This window comes from Balearica regulorum, chromosome 3, assembly GCF_011004875.1.
Source record: "Balearica regulorum gibbericeps isolate bBalReg1 chromosome 3, bBalReg1.pri, whole genome shotgun sequence".
Classification (NCBI taxonomy): domain Eukaryota; kingdom Metazoa; phylum Chordata; class Aves; order Gruiformes; family Gruidae; genus Balearica; species Balearica regulorum.
In genome coordinates this window covers 7,951,164-7,975,507 of record NC_046186.1, presented here as the reverse complement: position 1 = coordinate 7,975,507, position 24,344 = coordinate 7,951,164, and the positions used below count along the sequence as shown (strand labels likewise).

General features: G+C 44.5%; 1 protein-coding gene across 4 annotated transcripts in view; it reads left to right on the top strand.

The window, feature by feature from the left end:
* The window catches only part of EVA1A (eva-1 homolog A, regulator of programmed cell death), a 218,722-nt gene extending 195,495 nt beyond the window's left edge, over positions 1–23,227 (top strand). For 2 of the 4 annotated variants that reach the window (XM_075750485.1, XM_075750487.1), the window contains 3 exons: positions 9,626–9,790; positions 13,837–14,007; positions 21,764–23,227. In XM_075750485.1, coding sequence (XP_075606600.1) covers positions 9,626–9,790; positions 13,837–14,007; positions 21,764–22,134 — 707 coding nt within the window. In that variant the 3' untranslated portion in view covers positions 22,135–23,227. Of the gene's footprint in view, positions 1–9,625; positions 9,791–13,833; positions 14,008–21,763 lie in introns of all 4 variants that reach the window. The other 2 variants (XM_075750484.1, XM_075750486.1) reach the window with 1 other exon arrangement.
* Positions 23,228–24,344: the final 1,117 nt, after the last annotated feature.

Sequence of the window (24,344 nt, the reverse complement as noted above, 5' to 3'; positions counted from 1 at the left end):
GTAACTTGCAGGGCTGCAACCACTTGGGTACGTGTTGGCACTCTGAGCACAGAGACTCTCCTCCCTCGCTGGCAAGCAATTCTTCGCATGAGCAATGCCCTGGCTCTGGATCAGCCACACTTGAACACACAATGCTTACTGCTCCGTCAGCATCCTCCTGGGAGCCACGTCGTGTCACACATTTTCCTGAAAAATAGATAAGCTGCACAAAAGACTTCTGCCAAGCTCTATAGCCTAAATAAATCAAGGACAACAGTTCCATACTATAAAAGTAATTTAAAATAGTAAAGTCTTGCAGTGTTAAATGTTTGATTAAAATGACTGAACATGATAAGAAAGAATAGAAATTGTGTCATGAATCTGAAATTTAGCATTACTCTGCTTTGATCCAAAGTGGAGTGGATATACTTAGAGCATTGCATAAAATCACAGTCTGTAATAAAAGTCTTTCCTCTGAAGAGACCAACAAACTAATATTCTCTATAGTGCATAAGAAATCCATACATGAGTGGGCTGTTTTGCAAAGTACTAATGCATGTATTGGATAGATGCAGTCCAAATATGGGGAATAGGGAAGAGTGGAAGAATGAGCCTGACTTCCTTATCAATCTTATTCTCCTTTCTGTGCCATCCTCTGTATTGCGTCTTCCTCTTCACTGATAAAGGGCCCAGACCCCTGATTCAGACATCCTGTGTGCTGCAAAGAAAAGGAAACCCAAAACTGACTCTTGGATTCTCCTGCTGTAGCCTTCCTAGTCTGGGAGACTGGCAGCTTCTCCCATGTGCTTGCTTAGCACCCTCGTAATTATTAGAGTTTTTTCCTCCCCTGCCTGCTGCCACTTCTGGAATTGAGGCTACGTAATGGAAAGGTCAGGTTCTGATCACGCTCAGCATGTAAATAAAGGGAAAGTTGCTTAATTTGGCAGGGTTGAACTCACTCCATATGTGAGTGCTTAGTCAGATTTCTGTTCCTGCAGCTACCTCGCTGATAGTAGTTACCCATGCTTCCAGCAGTAGCACCTGGAGGTGACATTAATGGTTTGATCTTAACCCATCTCAATTGCCTAAAAACACTCTACTGCTGCTCAGCTGTGTAAAGTTACTGTCGTAGTCTCTGGGCCTGGTGGAGATCAGATGCAGCCAGACTGCCAGAGAGATCCTACAGCTACGGCTGGCAGAAGGTCCCATGCTGGAATTTAGACAAGCCTCAGCTCGAGTCTCATCCTCCTAAAGATGCGTTAACTTGTGAAAATGCAGAATTCTTCTGACTTTGGGAGCAGGCAGAAATCTACCAGATGAAAGTAACCGTATCTGCAGGTATCTCTTACGAGGCTTTCTTCCTTTTGATCCATTTTTCTTTCCAAATAGAACATGTAGGGAGCAGACTGGTGCATGCGATGCTTTCCACTGTGCCCTTTGGAGACCAAAAGCCACATCAAGCAGGAGATTTATGAGTTGCTGGCAATAGATGCTTCATATTCTGTTATTACATTTAAGATGATGAAAGAAGAACAACTGACTTTCATGGCTATGAAAGCAGGAGGAAAACTGCCTGTGGATAGATCAAGCACATGCATCATTGGATAGAAATTAGGGTGTTTGTAGCTTCAAATCCTGATTTGAAAAGTTCAAGATAGAAGAAAAATATCTGAGTAAAAGATGTGAAGCAGTTCGCAAGATTTTAACTCAGATACACTCAGGAGAATAAATCCAAAAGTAACATTATGATTCATTAACTATCCCTAATTAGGCTCCTAAATTTAAATAGACAGACTCTCCCCTGGAGGCTTTCAAAGGCACCCACCTTTCACTGCTGATGATACAGGGAGCTTAGGAACGTAGCTTATTTAAGGAGGACTTCTTCATTAGGTAACTACAGGGCATGCATGGGTTGAGTTCCCAGATTAAGTGAACTGGATCTTTTAATAAGCTTATTGCATTTCTGGACAGGCAGAAATAGGAGGAATCAGGGGAAGGTGTTCTACAGCTCTGTGCAATGGGGGGAGAGCCTGGGAGGGAGCAGTGCTTGTGTCTGTCTCTGCCCCATGGAGTCTCAGTTGGAGGTGCACCATCTCCTAAATCTCCTTCATCTCCTAAAGCCTCTCACATCACAGGCCCATATACCTGCAGCAGATTTCACTGGGAAGAATGGTGAGACTGAGCTAAATTGTTTTGCATGGGCTTTGTTTATGGACTGGAATTGCTTCCACTTCTGAGGCCACTTCTCTGATTGCAGCTGCATGAGAAAAGGATGAACGTCTCCATTTCCATGGAGGGCAAACAAGATAAAAGGTTTTCTTTGTGTATTTGGGGGTGTTGGTTGATGAAAAGCTCAATGTGACCCGACAATGTGCACTAGCAGCCCAGAAAGCCAACTGTGTCCTGGGCTACATCAACACCAGCGTGGCCAGCAGGTCGAGGGAAGGGATTCTGCCCCTCCACTCTCGCAAGACCCCACCTGGAGTACTGCGTCCAGCAGTGAGACCTGATTGTGGCTTTCCAGTATCTAAAGGGGCCTACAGGAAAGATGGAGAGGGACTGTTTATCAGGGAGTGTAGTGACAGGACAAGGGGTAATGGGTTTAAACTAAAAGAGAGTAGATTTAGATTAGATACAAGGAAGAAATTCTTCCCTCTGAGAGTGGTGAGGCACTGGCACAGGTTGCCCAGAGAAGCTGTGGGTGCCCCCTCCCTGGCAGTGTTCAAGGCCAGGTTGGATGGGGCTTTGGGCACCCTGGTCTAATGGAGGGTGTCCCTGCCCATGGCAGGGGGGTTGAAACTAGATAATCTTTAAGATCCCTTCCAACCCAAACCACTCTATGATTCTATGATTCTATGATTTATATTCTTATTGCACAACCTCTCTGTAGTTAGCTGCTGTCAGAAGATGCAGTAAAGGGCAAAGCATCTGGGCTGCCTCAGGAGTAGTCTTGGCAGAGTACTCCAAAAGTTTTTTATGAGTTGTGTCATCCCAGCTTGTACTACTTCCCACCAGCCCAAAAATCAGCAGCAGAAGAGACGGATTTCTGCTTCGGGCAGCATCTGAAGGGAGGGGCAGGGGAGGAGGGCCCTGGTACAGGCTGTGGGCTCAGGGAGGTGTAGGTGGCTTTGGTTATGACAGGGCAATTTTCCCAGACAGTCTCACTTGATTTCTGCGTGGTGCTTGGAAGTGGACTGACTGTAATTGGCATGAGTCACTTCCTTGTCATCGGTGGTTTGGAACCACCGTGTGCGGAAAACACTCCTGCAGCAGGCTGAGTAACTCCCTCTTTCTCTTGGGTTTTGCATTCAGTTTCAGGATAGCAAACTATATAAAAAAATCCCTTTTTAAAATAGCTGAAGGAGATGGAAAGCTGAGGCCTTGACCATTTGTCTTTGCTAAACCTCTGCCCTGTTTTTTTTGTGAGAGTGAAGATATTACGTGGCAGCCTGTTGATCAAATCCCAGCTTTCAGACTTATGTTCTCTTGCACAAAGTCCCTTCATGTCTCCTGCTGTCTCCTGGGACAATTTACACTTTCTGTGTAAACTGGACTATACTTTTACTTTAAATATGATGCAGGATGCACAGAGATATGACATGGCTTTGCAGCCAGGGCATGGAGTTGACATCCAGTGCACTCAGCCTTTCACATGGGAATGCCCAGCCGTCTAGCTGTTCATGGAGACATTTGAGAGCTGTAGGATCTGATGGTCTCCTGTCAAGTCATTATACCTATATCTGACAAAATAGCAGTGGCTCCCCTGTCAGAGGAAGGGGAAACTGAAGGCTTTGAATGTCTGACACGACGCATGTGATCATGAGAAGAGGCAAACCCTCTTGCCATGTGATGCAGACAGGGTTTTTTTCACTTGAAAGGGGCACATCTAGCACTGAGCTAGATGAGGGCACAGGCACATGGAAAAGGTTTCAGCTTGCTCCTTGGCCATGTCTGAGACCCTTGGGAAAAAGCCAAGGGGGTAGGCTGTGCCTCAATTTACTTTTGTTAATCAAATTAGCATCTTCCACCCCCGTGTTTCTAGCTACACAGTGGTGTTACTGTTGTCGCCAGGTGCAGAATCTTCTTAGATATGGGATTTCTCCTTCTGCTCTGTAATTATATTGTGATATTTTGTGGTCTGACACAGCCAAAATCCATTATTTTAATAGACATTGTTGACTGACTGCTTAGTGAATTTACGTTTTACAGCACATAAACCACTTTTAATTCTGCAATCTGAGAGCGCCGTATACCTTACATATGTGCTAAGGAATTGCTTTCTCGTAATAGTTCAGAAACATGAATGATCCCATTTCTGGCTGGATGCTGTACATTTTCAAGTCTCAAACAAAAATCCTTCAGAGCTGCTACCTCTAAAAACCTGCAGTAGTTTATATGGGGTGTTTACTCACAGTAGGTATTTTTTTTATTATTATTTAAAAAGTATGTTGAGCATCAACAGTTCCTGGCCCCAACCTGCCCAGATAAAAGACTCGGTTGTACTTTTCATCGGTGAGGGAGTCATGTTTTGTTCAAACTGCAGTCTGCTTCAAGCATTCACAGGAGGATTTGCTGAAGGTCCTGCAGATCTGCTGAGCAGATACTGAGCTTTCAGAGTAAACCTTGTGGGCTGGAAATACACAAGTGGCTACACAGCCAAGGACTGGAGAACGACAACCCTCCTGTCTATATGTTTTTAAGACCGAGCTTTCGTTGACCTCCCCTCCAGCTGACGGATCTGTATATAGAGTGAAGATGGAGGTCAGGGGATAGTTGGGTCTTTGGAGTGGAAGTGTTTAAGCATGTTTAGGACTGAGCAAGCATCAGGAAACACCAAACGATCAAATTAGCAGAGAGGATGGTTTGAGTGCGAGGCTGAAATATAGGGAGCCTGAATTTGTTTCCTTTCTTTGGCACAGACTCCCTCTGTGAGATTGGACAAATCATTTTGATATTTAAACACTTTCAAAACTCTGTCCCTGAGCCAGTTCCCCATCTGCAAAATTTGGGGGCTATAGCAGTGAAATGTTTTGATTAGGGAATAATATATGTGCTTAAATTGAAACACTCAGCAGCATATTGGAATGGAATTCCTCAGAAAGAGCAAAATAATCGCTTGTAACAACTAGCCAAACCTCCAGAACTGGAGTGTTTAAAACTAGATAGATCAAAATAGTAGAAAACATACAGCAAGCGATCTCGATGAACAAAGAGGTGAGGTATTGGCTGGCCTTTTCCATCTCTTAGCACCGTAATTCAGAATTTTGCTGCTTGTAAGCACAGTAACTTTTTATTTTCATCGGCCCTCAGTTTTCTGGCCACACAAGAGAGTGCTTGTGTGAAAATCCGGGCAGGAGGAGTCTCCACCAAGTACAAATAAGGACACTGTCAGCGGCACCAGCATGTGCCTTTTCACACTGTCCTGCCAGTCCTTGTACCCGAATCTGATGGGTCTGCTCTGCCTGTGAGAGCATGCTCCAGCTTTGATTTTCCTTTGCCCCCCTGTGCTGCAGGGGGGAAGCTGGCAGGCAGTGGCGTGAGGTTTTGTTGTGGGACTGATACCATTAATTCACTGCCAATGGGTAGTGTAGGTCTTGGGTTGGGAACTGGTATAAATTATTGCTAGCACGAAGTTGATTCAGACATATAAGCAGTGGGAGCTGATAGCTGGGACTGCTTTTAAAATAGAAACGGAGAGATTATATAAAGACTGGAAAATCTCTAGTGGCAGAGGAATGAACCTGCTGATCCAAAAGCTCCTTTGCAGGTTTGTAACCTAGAACTGCCTTCTGCAAGTGCCTTCACGGGGCATCACAGAGATGGTGACACTTCACTCTCCAGATCGAGTCCTGGCTCACGCGGAGTCCATGCGGTGATGCCCAAGTTAGATCCCGGGGTGGATGGCAGAGCGTGTCTTGCCACCTCGGCCTGTGCTGTTCAGCTGCCCAGCCCAAGTTACCAGAGAATTTGGACAAATACCCACATCTCAAAGCTGACTTCTACCCCAGAGATGCCCAGAGCAACTCATCTCCTCTCTTCCAGATGATGCCAGCTCATTTCTCATGTGCATTTTAAGGTGCAGGGCTCCTGAGTATAAGGTTAACACTTCGACTGAATGTCGTATTTCTTCCCCTCTTGTCCACATATATCACTTGTTCTGCTGACTGAGATGCTTTGACTTCTCTGCTTGACTGAATGGAGCAGGCCACGTGCCAACCCTTCCCTGCCAGGATTTCTGTGCTTAGTGTTGAGATAAGACTAAAATCCCAGATACTTTTTTTCTGGTGGTTTTAATCATAAATAACTTTTCTTCACACCTTGCTTCAGTTCTTGCCATGCTTTGTGTCAGATGCACTCCTCTCCAGAGAATTTAAGGAGAGTATTTCAAAGGAACCAGATGTTTAATCTTTCTTGTGGAGTTGGCTGCCACACAGAAGCTAACTGGAAATTGTGAGGTGTTTTGCACTTGAGAAAGCCTTTCCATTTTACTGTCTTTCTAAATCAAGCTATCTAAGTTGTGTATTGGTTTAGCATTGTATAAACTAGAAAAAGAACAGACTTGCTGTGTGCCGTCACTCTATTTACTCTTTGCCAAGAAAGGCCCTTCCTGGCAAAATGTCCTCAAGATGTTTATGGAGTCCACAGAGAAAAATGGTCCCTTGAAATGGAAAAGTCCAAGGTTCATATGCTGTAGACATCCTGTGTTGCACTAAGTCGCTTCCAGAGTTTTAAAGGGGTTTAGCTGATGAAATGAAGTAAAGCACCTCTTAGGACTTCTGAAAGTACCAAAGAGTATGCTAATGACAGATGTTAAGCAAATGCTTGCTTTTTGGAATCTGTCTTCATAGCCACCTGCGTTTCTAGGTATCAAATGCCTACTTGATAGTCATCTTACTTCCCCAGGCATCCCAAAGGCATAACAGCACAACCCTGCCTCATTAAGATGCTGTGACAATAAACAGTGTCTACAAATGCTTCCCTCTGAATACTTCATCTCCACTCTTCCTTGGGATGCTGTTGACCAGCTGCTGACTGACTTAGTGATGTTTTGCTTTACCCTGACTCCTCTCCCGGTCCCATAGGTAGCGTTCATAGTGGCAATGACACAGATGCCAAGGTGGAAAAGCCATAGCTCTATTCCCTGGGTGTGCTGAGGAAAAGATGGCATTTCCCCTGCTTGGCTCAAATGGTTAAGTATCTGGTGGTATCACCTTTTCAAAGAAAGATGCAGCTCCACCCAGCCTGTGTGGATGACCAGAGATGGCCATGAATACCGGGAGATGAAAGGAGATGTTTATGGAGAAGAATCAGTCAGAAACATGAAAGACTTGCCAAAATCTGCTAAAAAATTGTCTCTGTGTTGCTTTTGCTTCATTTTCACTATTGGATACATATCAACATGTTACTGGGGTGCAGTTTGGATGAAAAGTGTGTAAGGAAAAACTGACTTGTGTCTTTTAAATGCTTTTCAAGTCCTCAGCCTGAGATACAGCAAAAAGGATCTTTAATTTTTGGAGGGTGCTCAGCCCTATGCCATCTGAATATCGCGTCCGTTCGGGTGCCTCAAAATTGTAATTCTCCCTGAGTGTGGTTTGCAGGATAATCTCTGTTCTACTCACCTCCTCCCCAGACTTTCCGATATTTCTCTGGCACAGGTATCCCCCTTGCTTCTGTCTAGTTCCTAACAGGGGATGTGTTTCTTTTGCTGCCTTCCCATCAGGGGACAGTTGCCAATTCAGGTTTCACTAGAAAATGCTGTGCCAGCTCTTTGATATTCAGAAGCTGTGGGGTTTTATGTCTGTTTCCTGACCAAGCATGACTCTACTAATAATGCAAGAACTTCAGTGCTGATATCTTGGCAGCCTAATATAGGAGGTCAGTCAGTAAATATAGTTACAGTTTTCTTTGCCTCAGCAAAGACAGTAAGTCGAACACAATGTAAACAAGGTGGTTGGATCACTTCCCCCACCAGTAATATTTGTAGTTATGCAGGCAAATTTAATGGGCGTGATTAATTCTCATGCTCTGGCTTGGCAGCTGATTAGCTGCAGGGGGCAGGCAGGAATTTTTTTCTGTTCCAGGGTTGCACTCTTTCCAAGTCTTCCTTCATGCTTGTGCCAAGGATCTCAAAGTACTTTGCATTTTTAATTACGCTTCTTCACGCCCCTGTGAAGAGCGGAGATGAGAGATAGCATGATCAGCAACAAAGCAGTGGGGAAACCGAGGCATTAGGAGGCGACAGCCTGCTTGGGATGAGCAGAGGCAGTTGCCATTAGACTTGGAGAAAGGAGAGCTGAGCATCCCAGAAATCATCTCTTGGGGTTTCTGTAGATCTAATGAACTTGTGCCTAGTTCTCAGCAGTCTGTGTCTTTAACGCACTAAAGTCTTGGTTGTCTGCAGGGACAAAATGGTGCTTTTATATATATATTAGTATACAGTCACTGACAAGGAAAATATATCTTTCTCCTCTGGAAATTTTAATTTCTTTTTTTTTGTCTTACATCACTCTATTCCTCTAATTTCTGAGCAGAACGGCCTGTATATGTGTTTCTTCTCTTTGTATGGAAAAGCACTTTGCTCTTAAATAGCCTCAGGTGTTGGCCGTGGCTGAGGCAGAGAACTGGTTCAGCTCAGTAAATGACATGCTGCTTTGTCCCTGTGGGGCAAATTAGTGCATTTATGTGTGGATTCACCTTCAGTGGGTGTACGCTGAGGTAGCTACACCGACTTTGATTTCTTTACCTGGACGTACAGCTGAAGAGCTGGCCTAGCAATATCAGGAAGGAGAAAATACTCTTCTTACTAGGACATGCTTTGGTCCAAAGAAGAGACCATAGATGTATTGACACAACTGTCACATATTAACCTCCCTTGGCTGCGTATTTCTGATGCTGTGGCTGATGAAACATGGAGAGCAGCAGGGATCAGTTGAGTCTTCACTCTCCTACTCAGGGTGGTGGGAATGGAGAACAGGCTTTTCCCAGCTTAGTTAAAACCTACAGCCCAATGGGAACAGTGTATGTTAGACCTCAGTGGGTGGGGAGGGTTTCTTATAGGTGGGGTTTCTTACTTCTGTGGTGGATGATTTCAGCTTTATGGTTTCACATGAACAGCATCCTCCAGAGGCTGGTTTTTCTGAATCCGTCTTGGGCAGAAACTTCTGATGTGCAGTCATGAGCCAGCAACCTGATGGTTGGAGACAGGCAGCGATTCAGGTGTACCCTATAGTCCCCGTTGTTATGGGGCATCCTGCCCAGCCCACTGGCATGGTAGGAACAGCAGTGCCTAGCTGGAGTACCCTGAAGCTTAAGGCTGAGGCCAAAGCCTGGCTTACTAGGCATTTCAGTTTCTAAGATGGTGTCTAAATAAGCTGTCTGAATCTGACCCTTAGTCTAGTCTCAAAGCTTAATTATAAATAAACAATATCTTAATCACTTTATAGGTTCCAGCGTTCTCTCATTGAATGTCTCTGTGCTGGCATTTGGAGAGCATTCATCATAGTGGTAAATAAATGAGTGTCTGTTTGGTCTGCACATGGTATAATTAAGTATCAGCTGAGCCCATAGCATAATGTGATAATTCTCCTTCTGACCAGCTGAAATAACTCACTCTAACAACTGTGTTCTTCTTACTCCTCTCTTTCAGTTCCCAAGAAGCTTCTGCATGAAACCCAGCCAAGACCAACCAATTACCAAGGATTTCAGAAGCCACATTTTCCACTGCGGCCGAGAGTGTTTGATCCCAATGTTATAGGGGACGGCGTGTTTCTTTCTGATGTCTCTCCTTCCAACATAGGGCGTACCCTCCCAGGTAGCTATGACTATTGTGACGTTGGCCCAAAGCTAACTGTGTTGTGGTAACTGTTCCCTTCTCTCTCTCCTTATCTGGGTTTCTATATTGTACCCAAACCCCATCCGTGTCACAGCCAGAAAGAGAAGCTTCAAGGCGTGACCAGCGATGGACTAAAGTGAGCTGTGAAACTCACACCAGCTTTCTTGAAATAGCAGTCATGGCCATGCATGTCAAAACTCATCACAGAAAGACTTTGCAGACCTGTCTAACACAGCGGCAAAGAAAAAAACAGGGCAGAGACAGTAGATCTGCCTCACAGGGGACAGAGAAGTTTTCAACTGAGCTTTGAAGTATGATGCTATTTTCATAAAATGCAAAGTCAAGAGAAATGTATGAAGTCAAATCTTAGCTATCTATAGGGATAGGTGAGTAGGAGGAAGGGATGGTATCTGAATAAAGGAACAGCACAGGTGAGCATGTCTTGGGTTATTCAGTGGTTTTGCATTATGTTTCCCAACACGCAGGAGATGGTGTATGACATTACTTCTGAAATTCCAAACCTGTGCTCCCAGAGATACAGCTCTAGGGTGGGTATGGGCAGAGCTACCTTGTCTCTGTCTACGCTCCTGGCAAAGTTAATCCACAGCTTGGATAATCAATCCACAGATAATGAAGAATTGGCAATATCATATTTGTCAGTTTGGAGGCCTTACTGAAAAATTGTCAGGGAAAAGAATTTCTAGTCAGCCCAAAATAATTTTTGTGATCCTGGTGATTCTTTTAAGCAAGAAAAAAAATAATTCCTGAACTAATTTTCATTCATCTAAACATTTCATTTCTACAAATGACACCTTTTGTTTAGTTTTCATATTGTTTATGCATTCATTTTTAAAATATGCACTACTTTTCAAACAAAGATGTCATTTTGAAATTAAAAGCTGAAAGAGTGTTTTGAAAATAGCAAAAGGAAATATTTGGACATTTCTGTAATCTCCCTTCCTGTTTTATTTCTTTTATTAAAACTGTTTGCCAAAGTCAGCCTGGCATCATGAGTAACCTCTCCTATGCGTAAACTGTGTTGTTGGGCAAATTTATTGCTAGCTCAAATAATTTTCCTCAACTTTGGTGTAACGTCACTGGGAAACCACTCAAGTGACTGGGATAAGCTAAAAAAGGATGGTTAATAGAAAACCAGTAGTAGGTAAGCTGATTAGGCATAGATGAGGTCTTAAAAGCTAGCAAGGAAGAAAGGGGATGTCTTCTGGTATGATCCTGGAATGAATGGCAGACCAGGGAACCACATAGCGTAGCAACACATGGCCCTTGTGAAATTATGTTTGTTTGTTTTTTTCCCTCCTGCATAACTCCAGTCATTTTCTATCTATCTTCCCTGTCTGTGCTTGTACAATCCTGCAGAGGACAAAACCAGTTCTGTGGTTTTGTGGTGCTCTTTGCCAGAGTGTAGTGTATGCAAATGAGTATTCATTTAAAAACTTGTTTCATTGCATCTGTTCTTTAGACAAGCAGAAGTAAAATAATAATAATAATAATAATTAAAAAAATTATTCTTACATCTCACATGAGAGGAGTTGTGCCTAGTTGTACTCTGTCTCCTAAATACACCATGCACGGCATGGTTTACAAGGGATGCTCCGTGCCCAACAGAAGTGGTGTCCTCCTGACCCTTCTGGGGCTGATCTAGCACATGCACATGGAAGCTCCCACTGCAAGTATAATTTAAACCTTAATCCTTGTGAGATGCCATGAATGTACTGACAGTGAGAGGCAGGTGACATGTGAGACGTGAGAAAGCAAGGTGCAGAGGCCCCAGGTTTATATCCCACCAGCTCTGTGCAGCTGCAGTCCAGCCACATTAACTAGAATTTAATGCAGAGTTGTAGAAGGCTCCCAAAGACCTGGCAGGAACCTGGAGCCACCTAGCTCAGCAGTCCTCTTTACGCTGAGATATATGGTTATGAAGTATACATGAGATTACATCCTGGTGGTGCCCTTCATTTTCACTGATTGTAAAGGGATTTTAGATTAACCAGTTCAGAGCCAGACTCAGTATGCAGACATCTCAGGCAGGATTCAGTTACCCCCCAAATAATTGTGTCATTTGAGATGAACTGGGGTGTTCACCTGGATTCTAGATGCTGCTGTAGAAGAGTGAGAGTTTCCCTACATCCCTTCTCATACCTGCTATCTCTGCGGGGATGTCCTGTTGAGCATGGGGTGTATTAGATGTCTGTGTGTGAGCAAACACATCAAGCTTTAAGTGTCTGCTACTGATAGCTGAATCACTCTCTAGGATCTGTCAACTAATGGTAGGATTCAGTCACCTCAGTTTAGATGCATAGTGCTACCTGAGATGCTCTGAAGTATCCAGTTTTTAGGTTCAGTTTTTAGAAATGAAAAATTTACGGTGCTTCCATGGATTTCTTTGCAGGAACAGTGGTAGAGAAAAATCTAACCACTTGTACAGACACAGATTTACCAGAAAGGGAGAATAAAAGAAGAATTAGAGGGCATGTTGGTGCCTACATCTGAATTAAAAGATTTTCCAAAGCTCTGCTATTGATTTCCTGCTGAATGTGCCCTTGACCATCTGTGCCCCAGTGCCTCTGTTTGTACAACTGATCCTCAGTGATTTCTATTCTCACAAAGCAAGAGGCTCTTGGGATATTTTTCCCTTTTGGATCTGCCACTCAGGCACCTATGTTTAAAAACATTGCTTCAGGGCCAGCCATTAACATCTTGGTAGTTTGTAACGTGTGGCTTTCCCAAGGCCATGCAGCTATTCAGTGGCAGAGATACAACTGTGCCCTCATTCCTTGGGGCTGATCCCTTACAGCGACACCTGGACATCCGTCCCTGCTGCTTCTCCTCTGAGGCAGATTACGAGTTGGTATTGCTGCACGCACGTTCATGCACTCCCTCCCTCTCCATCCAGTATTACCTGTTCTTTTTGACACCCCTCAATTTCTGTTACTGCTTCCCTGGGCTGAGCCGCTTCCTGGCCCGCACAGAGGGAGGCTGAACGCGATGTCTCACGTTGCCGGATCAGGCAGCCAGTGAACACAGACCGTCTTGTGTTGTGGCTGCTCTCCGAGTGCCTTTGCTTGCATAGTACTGATGGCATCATCGGAGACGGACCTGTCAGTTTCCTGAATTTAATACCTAAAGATAAGTGGAAGCGAGGTGCAAGTCTGTGATTTTACAGTGCGTTGCTTGCTTTTGGCCAGAACCAGATACCCAGGGAACGGAGCCTGAAAAACTGTAATAGCTACAGTTAAACAATCACATGGATGATGGAGCTGCATCCTGTGCACTGACTTTTTCATGTGTTTAAAACAATCAGTGTTTTGTGACCAGTGGGGGTGTCTGCCTGCAGATCAAGGTGCAGGGAGCACTCAGCAGCGAGCTGATAAGGTCTGAAAGGGTCTCTTTGAGCCTCCTGGAATTAGCTGCCTCCTCAGCTCCAGTCTTCAACAAATAAAATCAAATCATTAACCCATGTTCACTCACCTCTCCAAAGGGGAAATGGTGTCTGGGTGAAACACAATACGAGCAGGCTTCTGAAGGAAGTCATAAACCCAGGTCTGCCCTTCCCCACGAAGGCTGGCGAGAAAGCACGTCTGTTTGCCAGGTGTGGATGGATCACTACACCATGACACCGGCAGAGGGTTGCCGGCTCTGCCTGTATTTTCCGGTCCTTATTACAAGCTTAGCTGAACTGACTGTTGATAAAGGCCTCTTTGATTTACATAAGAGAAAAGAAACCTGATTATATATTTGCTGTAGAGTAGGTGGGTGTGTCTAAGTGGTGACATGAAAGAGCAGGAGACGGGGGAGAGAAGATGCTGCCTGGATGCAGACAGGGTATGTGCTCAGCTGGAGCTACCTGAGAAGGTTTAGTTGCCCCCTCAAAAAGGGGCAAATTTGGGTGGTTTGCTGTTGAGCAGCTCCAAATTTCTGAATGCAGGTGCTCACCTGCTGGGGATAAGGCAGGGTAGGACTGGGGCACATGCCTTGTTCCTCATTCCATTTCTGTTTCAAAGCAGAGAAGAAGAAAGGGAGATCGGCCACCTTCTACCCTCTGGACAACACCCCCTTCCTGCTTCCTGTGGATGAGACACAACCGCCAGCGCTCAACAGCAGCATGGAGCCCGTGGGCGTTAGCACGGAGATGGCACTGCTCAGCAACATCCTAGCAGCGTATGCCTTTATCACAGGTAGGTCTTGCGGCTGTCATCTCTCTGGGCTCTCACAAGCTCTTTGTAGACCCTCAATTGAGCCTAAATTTCATAGTCATCTAGGGCTAGATCTGCCTCTTTGAATCGTTTATATTTTTCATTTGTCTCTCAGCAAATTTGCCCTTGAAAGACCTGACTGGGGCAGCTCTAGCAGACAGTATATAACAGGGTTTATTGTGCTCTGCTTTCCACTGGATTTGCTCTCATCTGAAGTTAAATACAATGTAATCTTACATGTGGTATTATCCCTAATGCTCCATTTTCCTGGAGATCAAAGCCTGGCTCATTAGGGAGGCAAGCTTGTTGTCCTGTAATTTGGAAAATAAGCAGTACTCAGATCATTACCCTGCTTAAGAGAATTTGGCTTATCTTCAGTAGAAGTGTGAAGATGAAGTAACTTGAGAGTCTGCTTAATTGTATATTTAAATCTAGTTTAGAGTAAGGTTTCCTTGGATCGCAGTTTATCTTTCACCCACTTGTATCTTTCAAGTAGCAGAGGAGCAGTCTTCTAATAAGATTCACTTTAAATGTCGAAATAAAGATTGTGTACCCTACTGAGTGCTTGGGGTCAATACCACTGATAGCATAAAGTACAGTAGAGGCAGGTGATATAGTGCAAATACTTCCCATCCCACAACTGCATGAGGTACCTTCTCAGCAGTAGGGAATGCCTACAGAGTTGGAGGACCTAACTCCCCAAAAAAACGGAGGAGCACTGGCTGAATAGCATCAGATGCACTAATTCAGCATATTTTAGGCCAATCTCTGCTGTTTCCTGCAGAAGGAGGGCCTTGGTTTCTGTGTAACTGGCCTCCCAAGGCAGGACATACTGTTTGTGGTCACTTTTTGTGTGGGTGTTCTCCATTTGTCCAATGAAAGGTTTGTATGCTTATTACCTTGCAATGCTTATTGCCAAGCAATAATACCTTGCTAGTAATACTAACATGTTGCTCTTTTACTACATGCTGTTAATAATTATGTGTACTGCGTCCAGTCTGCTAGGACCACTATAATGCAGTTATGCTATTCGGGAGCATTGAGGTCTATACAGCTAAAATTCCAACATTTGTGAGCGAGTTTTTCATGTCTGTGTGCCATTCAGTCTTGCTAATTCATTAAATACTAATGCATTCTTGGTGCCATGCTCTTGCTGAGATACCACCATGCTGCTACAGACAAATATTTGGATTTCATTGAACCATAGAATCATAGAATCATTTGGGTTGGAAGGGACCTTTAAAGGTCATCTAGTCCAATTCCCCCTGCAGTGAGCAGGGACATCTTCAACTAGAGCAGGTTGCTCAGAGCCCTGTCCAACCTGACCTTGGATGTTACCTCTCTGGGCAACCTGTTCCAGTGTTTCACCACCCTCATCATAAAAAATTGCTTCCCTATGTCTAGTCTAAGTCTACCCTCTTTTAGAGTTTAAAACCATTACCCCTTGTCCTACCACAACAGGCCCTGCTAAAAAGTTTGTCCCCATCTTTCTTATAAGCCCCCTTTAACTATTGAAAGGCCACAATAAGGTCTCCCTGGTGCCTTCTCTTCTCCAAGCTAAACCACCCCAACTCTCTCAGCTTCACAGGAGAGGTGCTCCAGCCTTCTGATCATCTTTGTGGCCTCCTCTGGACTCACTTCAACAGGTCCATGTCTTTCTTGTGCCAGGGACCCCAGATCTGGATGCAGTAGTCCAGGTGGGGTCTGATGAGAGCAGAGAGGGAGAATGACCTCCCTCGACCTGCTGGTCAGGGATCTTTTGATGCACAAAACAACTAACTTGGGCTTTACATTTTGGAATCACTGAGTATATTAGTAAGAGTGTTTCTGCACATTTATTGGAGGGTCCTTCTAAAAGGACCATGAACGGTGAATCCAAAGTTCTGCCCCTCTACACATCCAATAGTTGCATCAGGATCTGTATTTTTGTGACACCTTTAAGAAGCAGGCAGCTTAAGTGGAATTAAGATAGCTGAGTAGGGTATAATTTTTTTTTGCATGAGCTTCATTAATGAAAGATTAGAAAATGCAAACTTTAAATGAAACTTCTGTCTATCACACTTCTTCCCCTTCTTACCTACAGCTGCCTATTTTTTGACATGAAAATACCTGCATTCCCAACCTTACTATAAAATAAAATGTTGTCAACATTATTTTCCCCATCTGAACATTAACGGACAGCAGAAAGTTATAGGATTTATGGTTGGGGACAGTTGGAACTAGGATTCAGGGCCCCTGATGATGCTCCATGGACTGTGCTTCCATTTACCACAGAAAAACTCTTTGACCCTGCATTGATTTCGTAGGGCACAAGGCCTCAATTCATCCCCTTTACAAGGTGTCAGTCTTGGCAGGAGCTTCTAGATTTTACTGTAGCACAAATAATAAATAAGGACGTCTTTAACTGTCCTGTTTCTGTGGGATTTACTTGCCCTCTCATGATGTGGTCTCCTTGTGATGTGTTCACGTCCACTGAATGTCAAATAGGTGAAACTCAGACCTCACGACTTTGGTTTCCAGTGATGAGTTTAGGAGCTTGTTGCTCATGTTTTCCAGTGCACCTAACCATGGCTGTTAGATGAGTTTTAGTCTCAATGATATATATGTTCAGTTTGTTATTTATTACAAAAATAATTGATTGAAACATAGATTGAAACAGCAGATGCCCTAAACCATCTTTATCTGCAGCATGTAATTTAGCCCTCTGCTTTTATCACAGAGGATGGATTTGGCACCATTTATTTTGTTATACGTGAATATGGAGAGGTTTTAGATTATGAGTTCAAAGACAAGCTGTGTCACAGGGCACAAATATCATCTGTATAAATGTAGAGCACTGCAAAACCACCCCCCTTCATATCGCGGATTTTGAGCAGCAGAACATTTGGAAATTTTTGTGCTTGCCTGCGTTTGGGGCCCTGAAGGTGCGCTTAAGCCACAGCAGCTGTTGATGTCCATAGAGGAGCCATTATAATGTCTCAGGAGAGACAGGGTATCGGGCGGCCAGGGAGGGCTGGTTCTGGTTCACACATCTTCCCACCGCTCCTGACCACAGCCTCAGTGCCAAAGGGAAACATTAGTGCAAGAACTGCTCTGTTTCATAACACTAAAAAGGTCCCTCAGGTAAACTCTGAAAGTTGTATAAACACTGAAAGTGCTGTATTCACGGCTTCCTCGTGCTGATGAGTTGGCTCGAAACAGGACTTTGCAAGAAAAAAAAAAACTGTAAATAGGCAGGGGCAACATATAAAGATGTTCTTTCTGTTGGGGCAGAGGGTGGTGTATATCCTCAGACCCACTCTGGGAAAAAGAAGCTATGGGCACTTGGTGTTTCATGGGTAAAGTGCATGCTTGAAAGGACGATCAGCTCTACTACTTTTCCTGCCTCTTGGCAGTGGGATGTCTCTTACTCTGGGGAAAGCATCCACAAATCACTGGTATCCCCTCTGTGCTCAGTGGTGTTCACATTTTCTGCACAAAATGAGAGGTTTGGGAGTGCAGCTGCAGACGAAGAGATTGCAGGCTTGGTCACTCGCACTGTTGGCACATGCAGAGTCTTGTCTTGCAGTGCACAGAGGGGAGGAATGCCAATATTAGCAAAAGCTTCTGTGCTCATTTGTACCATCTTTTTGACTGATGATCCCATATAAAAGTTGGGAATGTTCCTACTGAGGAGTGAAAAATCACAGCACGGCAGGAAGCAAAGCCTCTTGGCAGGAGTGTTGGTTTTCACCATCAAATCGGTTTGCAGCTATCGTCCTGGTTAGGAATATCAAAGCCAGTTAGGTGTTAGGCTTATCCCAGCTTCCAGAACCTTTTCTTTATAGGACTAGGTTTTTAATTATATGCATTCTCTGGCCTGTAACCTCAGATCTGTTATTTGTCATGGACCTGTTTCAAAACTTGTCTGAGTGTTTGAAAAGACTTCACCAGTCTCAGTGACAGCTGGAACTGTCTTTGCAGCCACAGTCTACCAGCAAGACCAGAACCGTCCCTCATAGTTCCATACATATTAAATGTTCAAATTGTATCAGAGCACTTCCAGTGCCTCCCTTTGGACAAGGGACGTATTCCAATTTTGTTGTTGCATTCAGGCTGAAGTAGTTGGAGGGAAACCTCCATAAATCCCTGTTTTATTCTTCTTCCACAAGCAAAGCTATGCTGCCAAGTTATTAACAAGGGGCTTCCAAAAAACAACCCAGGGGAGATCATTCCAACTTTTAGACTGCTTGGCCTGAGCCTTATTAATAAGGGGCTCCTGGAGAGCTTCCTCTATTCTACCACGGGATTTCAGCAGCCTGTGGGGATAACTGTAAATTCCCCAGAAGATATTGCTCCTACTGTTTGTCTGGCCATGCTTAATGCTGAACCTTTTACTGAGGCCCTCTGAAATTTTCCTCCCCACTGAGGTTTCTGAATGCATGAAGCCATCATAGGAAGCCAGCAGCGTTAATGCCTAGATTGGTTTTTATTTATTGAAACAATTTATTATAATAGCAATAACAACCTTGGCCTGGGGCATTTCCTGGGGAATTAATGGCAGTCTGGGCTGATGCTCCCAGCAGATTGTTAGCCCTCAGGAAACAGGCTCCGTAATTGCTGCTGGTTTGGTTGGAAAAACAAAATAAAATGTGTTTCTAATTTTTGGCCAGTTTGAGTGCCTAGAAACTGGTGGCTTTTGTATAGAGGGTTATAAAGAGCATATATCTTTTGTCTGCATGGATTAAATTCAGGCTTGAATCGGTGACACTTTCATCAATTCTTTCAGTCCAGAAAGAGAAATACCAGGAAGGGGAAAGGTAACCACAGCTAAAGAGATCGACAGCAACTGGGTCCTGCTAGAAGTTCAGGAGAAAAAGATAGCTCTGACCTATCATCTACAGCAGTGGGAGATAAAGCTACACTGGTCAAAATCCAGTTTTAACGGGTGTACACACATGTACGAATGCATATCAAAATCATGTTAACTCCTGCTACTAATGACCATGTATTTTTAAAGAGTTTTTTTCAAATATAATGAGTGTTTTGAGGAGCTTCAGTGTTGACATGAATCTGAACCACCTTTGAGTTTTTGGAAGATGCTGAGCATCCATTTGCTGAAAAGGATGCCCCTTTTTGGTCTTTGCAAGTAGAACATGCATTGGGAGATGCTCTCAAAATCACTAATCAACTGTCAAACCCCCAAATCGAGGCTATTGCTGACTTGGCTACTTCAACTGAGAAATAGCAGAGCCCATATTTTTTAGCTTAAGTTGCTCTTTCTGCTGTGAAAAAAAGAGGTGTTGCCGTGCAAGTGGATTGTACATATGATAAATGCCAAGGCTGCAGTTGAACGTAGGGTTACAGCTCAGTGAGGAAGTCCAGACAGTGTCTCAGATGTTGACAGAGTAGCTGTAGAAGCTCATAAATGCCACTGGAGCCCAAAGATTCAATTACAACCATTGCACTGCATGAAGGGCTATACATACTAGCACAAACAGGGGATGAAAAATGATTGCTTAAGTAGTAATTGAGGTGCAGCTTGCTCATGAGCTGGGTACAGTAGCATGGAAAAGGGAGCGTGGAGGAGAAAGGAAAAGCAGGGCATGGACAAAAACGGGGGGGAAGAGAAACTGCATGTGTCCGCGTCTCAGGCTCCAATCTATGTTCTTTTTATGAGTTGCTTTAAAAGAGTGAGCAGTGGAACTAATGCAACCAAATCAAGCCCATGTGTGTGCAGGAACGCAGTGGTCAGGGAAGTGTGCCTGGCATCCTGTCAGCCGGGCGGAGTGGAGGCAGACTGGACCAAGCTTCTTCCAGGACAAACAGATCAGTGCTACTCATTTGTTCTTCTCACACTCCCACATTCTGGGTGTCCTCTTTAGGCCTATTTGGAAAGAAAGCTTTGCAATTACCATCATGACTTATATTGCACATGGAGGTAAAAGCACTATGGGGTGGTGATTCTGTTTTTCCTGGGGTTTTCAAATCTCTGGAATTTAGGACACTACTGTTCACACAGTACCAGATGGGCAGCAGCTTTGCTACTGCACAAGCAGGGCTGCAGTTTTAATTCAAGTTCTGCCCCTTGAGTTGTCACTAACTTCATTGGAGCCAGGATTTCACTCAGCCAGACTGCTACAGGAGCCATTGGCATATCCTTCATGCCTGCTCTGGCATCTTCTCTTTTGTCTTTGGATTTTTGCTGTCTCACTCTTGTCAAAATATCTTAGCTTAAAACCTCTGGCTTTGGTCTCACTTGACTTTCCAAGTACTGCTGCATTTCTGTCCTCTTACTTTTTTTTGGACTTGTTGAATGCATCTAGTGCAGTTTTCTCCTTTTTTTTTGTAGTCTCTCTTGAGCCTGTTTCTTTCCTATACGATCCACACCAAACACTAGCACGTCTCATGTTTTATTGGCCAGATTTCAGGCTATCATGACATCTTCCTCCACCTTAGCTTGTCAGTCACCTTTGAGATAGGTTTGGTAGGAGACAAGTGAAGAGCACAAAGGCGTTTTGTCCCTGTAACTGTTCCATGAGCATCTCCAGGCATGGAATTATGCATTGCATTGAACTGTGCACGTCAGAGTTTGGGTTCTGACCACAGAATCAGAGAATAATTTAGGCTGGAAGGGGCCTCCAGGGGTCACTTGATCTAACTCCCTGCTCAGAACATGGCTAAATTCAAATTTAGAGCTAGTTTTGAAGTTAGGGCAGGGTCTTGTCCTGTTGAGTTTCGAGTATCTCTCCAAACTTTGCTATAAGGAAATCAGCTGGAGAGGGCAGTTTCTAAAAGCACAGTGGGAGGAAGTGAAGATAGAGCAGAGCCTTTTAGTTACAGAGATCTTAAGGGGCTGAATGTCAGGCTCTCAGCTGGTGGGAACCATTACAGCTCCATCACTGTTACAGCTCCATCACTGAGTTCAAGGAAATAAGACTCATCTGAGGAACTGATTCCATCCTTGAACTCAGGACTCCCAACAGACCCAGTGGAGTAGAGCTGGCCTTGACACTTCTGGGTTCACCTTCACCCATTCAGCATACCTATAAACCAAGATGATTAAGCCCAGGGGAATTGCAGTAGCAATGTTTATCATAATTACGCTTCTAAGTACTCCCATGAACCAAAAAAAAAAAAAAAAAAAAGAAGATAGTAAATAAACAAGATGACCTAGTTTAAATAGTTTAAAAGGCATTGTGGATCCTTTGGAGTCTTGTTATATCACCTCTGAAATGTGGCTATGCAGGATTCATCCCGTTCGCGCGCTGACTCCAGCTCTGCTTGTGTAGCACAGGTATACATTTTGGTGGTCTGGGCGGAAAGCCAGCATGCATTTGCCTTAGATAAGCAAATGAAACCTATGAATAAATAATATGCATTTTTTTCCATGCTGCAAGGCTTCCCATTTCAGCTGGGCCACAGCACAAAGGGTGTATAAAGCTTTGCAATCATCTTCATTCCTCATATGATGATGATGGATGTGACAGAGAGATGCACTTTGCTGCTGCTGGGTGTGCGGCACCCTGGTGTCAACCCTGCTCGGGCAGCCACTGGAATTAGCATTTAATTCTGCGGGCTGCTACTTCTCCTTTCAGACAACTCCAAGACACGGCTGCAGCGAACCCACATTCTGCAAATGCCTTGGCAGCCAATCCACTGTTTAAATCCCCCTTCCTGATTTCCCTGGGAGGGGGGAGGCACAGAGGAGCTGTGTGTGTTTTGTTCTTTTAAGGGTTGTTCTTGACAATCATTTCAGAAAACCCCGAGCGGGCTGCTCTGTATTTTGTCTCCGGAGTGTGCATTGGACTCGTCTTGACCCTGCTGGCCCTGGTGCTAAGGGTGTCCTGCCGAACTGACTGCAAACGCTCCTCCGCGAAAAAACCTCCTCGGGAGCGGGAGAGCGACAGCGACAGCAGCGACAGCGATGATGATTCGGACACCACTTCAGACCTGTCTGCCCGCAGGCACCGCAGGTTTGAGAGGACTTTGAACATGAACGTCTTCACGTCGGCGGAGGAGCTGGAGCGAGCTCAGCGGCTGGAGGAGCGGGAGCGCATCATCCGGGAGATCTGGATGAATGGCCAGCCGGACATCCCAGGGACCAGGAGCCTCAACCGTTACTACTAAGCGATGGGGAGTCCAACCGTCCTGCCCTGCACCCTGGGGCTCCTCTGCACGTCATAGAGGAGAGGGAGGGAAGGAATATTATGTGGGTGTCTCCCCTTTTCCTTTCAGGCATGCTACCTGGAGCCGTGTGGATGGACAGCAATAAAGCTTTCCCTGTCTCCTCCTCCCTGACATATTGCTATCACCCCTCTTCACGGACACTTTCTGGTTATAACAGAGGTGTTTGCCAACTTCATTTTTAGTAGCAGGCAGGAAGGTGACAATTACAGTCCTCCCATGTGGGACATGGAATTTGGCATGCTGCAGTACGAGTGCTCCTCTCTTGGCTGGGGAGAGAAGTTGTTTTGGTGTTCATTTAGGATTTTTTGGTTTCCCTTTCCTGAGGACTGTGGGAGAATTGTGAACAAAATGACAAATCTGGAAAGACGATTTGGGAAGGGAGGGGAAGGTGCATCCTGACCAATTGTCTTGTGACTTCAGAAGCCATGAGATTAACCTAATTAAAACCCAATGGCAAATATGACTTGTTAAGAACTGGGGGATGGGGAGGGAGGAGGATTCTTCCATCATGAAATCATCTCGGTGCTTGGAGGTTTGCCATAGTGTATTCAGTTATTTATGGCTGTCTTTTCATCTTCCTTTTCTATGGGAACATTTTTTTTTTTTTTTACTGACACCTCAGGGATAAAATCCTTTTTTTTCTTTTTTTCTTTTGAGTCTGTTTTCCCTGCTGGCCCCTGACAAAACCCAACCCACCTCCAACAGTGAAATTATGGTAATATAAGAGATGTGTCAGTGACTGGTGAGAAGTTAACAACCTCAAAGAGGTTGAAAAGGGTTTTTTCTTTTTGTTTTGTTTTAAATATATATATATATTTGAAGATGCTGCACAGGAATGTGCCTTATTCTTTTTTTTTGTTGTTGTTAAACTACAGTTTTCCTATGGATAGCAATGCACAATGTTTTATATATTTTATTAAAAAAATAAAAAAAATAAAAGGTCTATGTTTACCAGAGGAAAATGGAGACAGAAGCAGCCACATATGACAACAGAATGGGTAATAAATGCTAAATAAACTCTGGTTTGCTTCAATACATTTGAATTTGCATCCTCACTTTTGACATAGGTGTTACTCGAGGGAGATGCTTTGGAAGACTAGCACACCTCTGCAGACGATCAAGACTAATGTCTTCTGCATGCAGGAACCTGGAGGCCCTTTGTCCTTTGGCTGCAGTCCATCAGTCTACTTCTGTGGTTCACATGGGCAGGAGCAGCTGAGCAATGTGTTGGTTCTGAAGGGGCCATCCCAAAGCCTACCTGCACCAAGAGAAAGAGTCCCAGTGATTTCATGAAGCTTTGAGTCTGTCCCCTAGACCCAAATCATACCTGGGCCAGAAGCAGATGTTAAATGAATCAGGAAAAAAAAAAAACAAACCAACACCAAAAATCAATGGAAAAAAGGTGAAATATATTTTAGTGCTCCTTCAGTTGTCTAATGGAGTGTTCAATGGGATATCACCACTCTACTCACTATCTACGTGCTTGTTAGTCACTCCCAAGCACCAGTTCACTTCAGTCTTAAAACTTGGTATTTTTCAAGTCTGAACAACGCTGCTTTAGCCTGTGTGGCTTTGGGATGTGCTTCTCAGTCACTTAGTCATGCTTATGTCTTAAGAGTTCACAAAATGCCGGCAAAGCAAGTAGTGACCAAAAGCTCTGAATGCCCAGAGCCTCAAGGAGAGATGAAGATGGGTGGACCTGCCCACAAGATGACTGGGGAACGTTAAAGTGGGGCTGCAAGGGTTCACGTGCTGTGCCAAACAGCTGCGTGGTGGGACAGCCCCCTGACACCAAGGACCTTCTTGGCACTCTTTGGGGTCACTGTGGGACTCCTCTGGCTGAGGAAAGCTGCATTTGAAGTGCCTGCAACTACTTCTCCTGGCTCTTGCAGGGTGAGAACAAAGTTCTGCAACTGGTGGTGCTGGTAACATCAACGATGAGGCCAGTAAGCGAGAGGTGGTTTCACCAGGGAGGGCAGTACTAGTACTGCAGGGCGATTCCTGTTCCTGGGCCTGTGAAGGTTCAAATGGAAAGACTCAGTCTTGACCTGGGATGTTATTTTGCAGCTGATATTTTGAAATACAGCAGGGGGCAGGTCCCAAACCCTGGATGCATTGCCAGGTGCTGTGCTTTAGCTGGAACGTTGAAT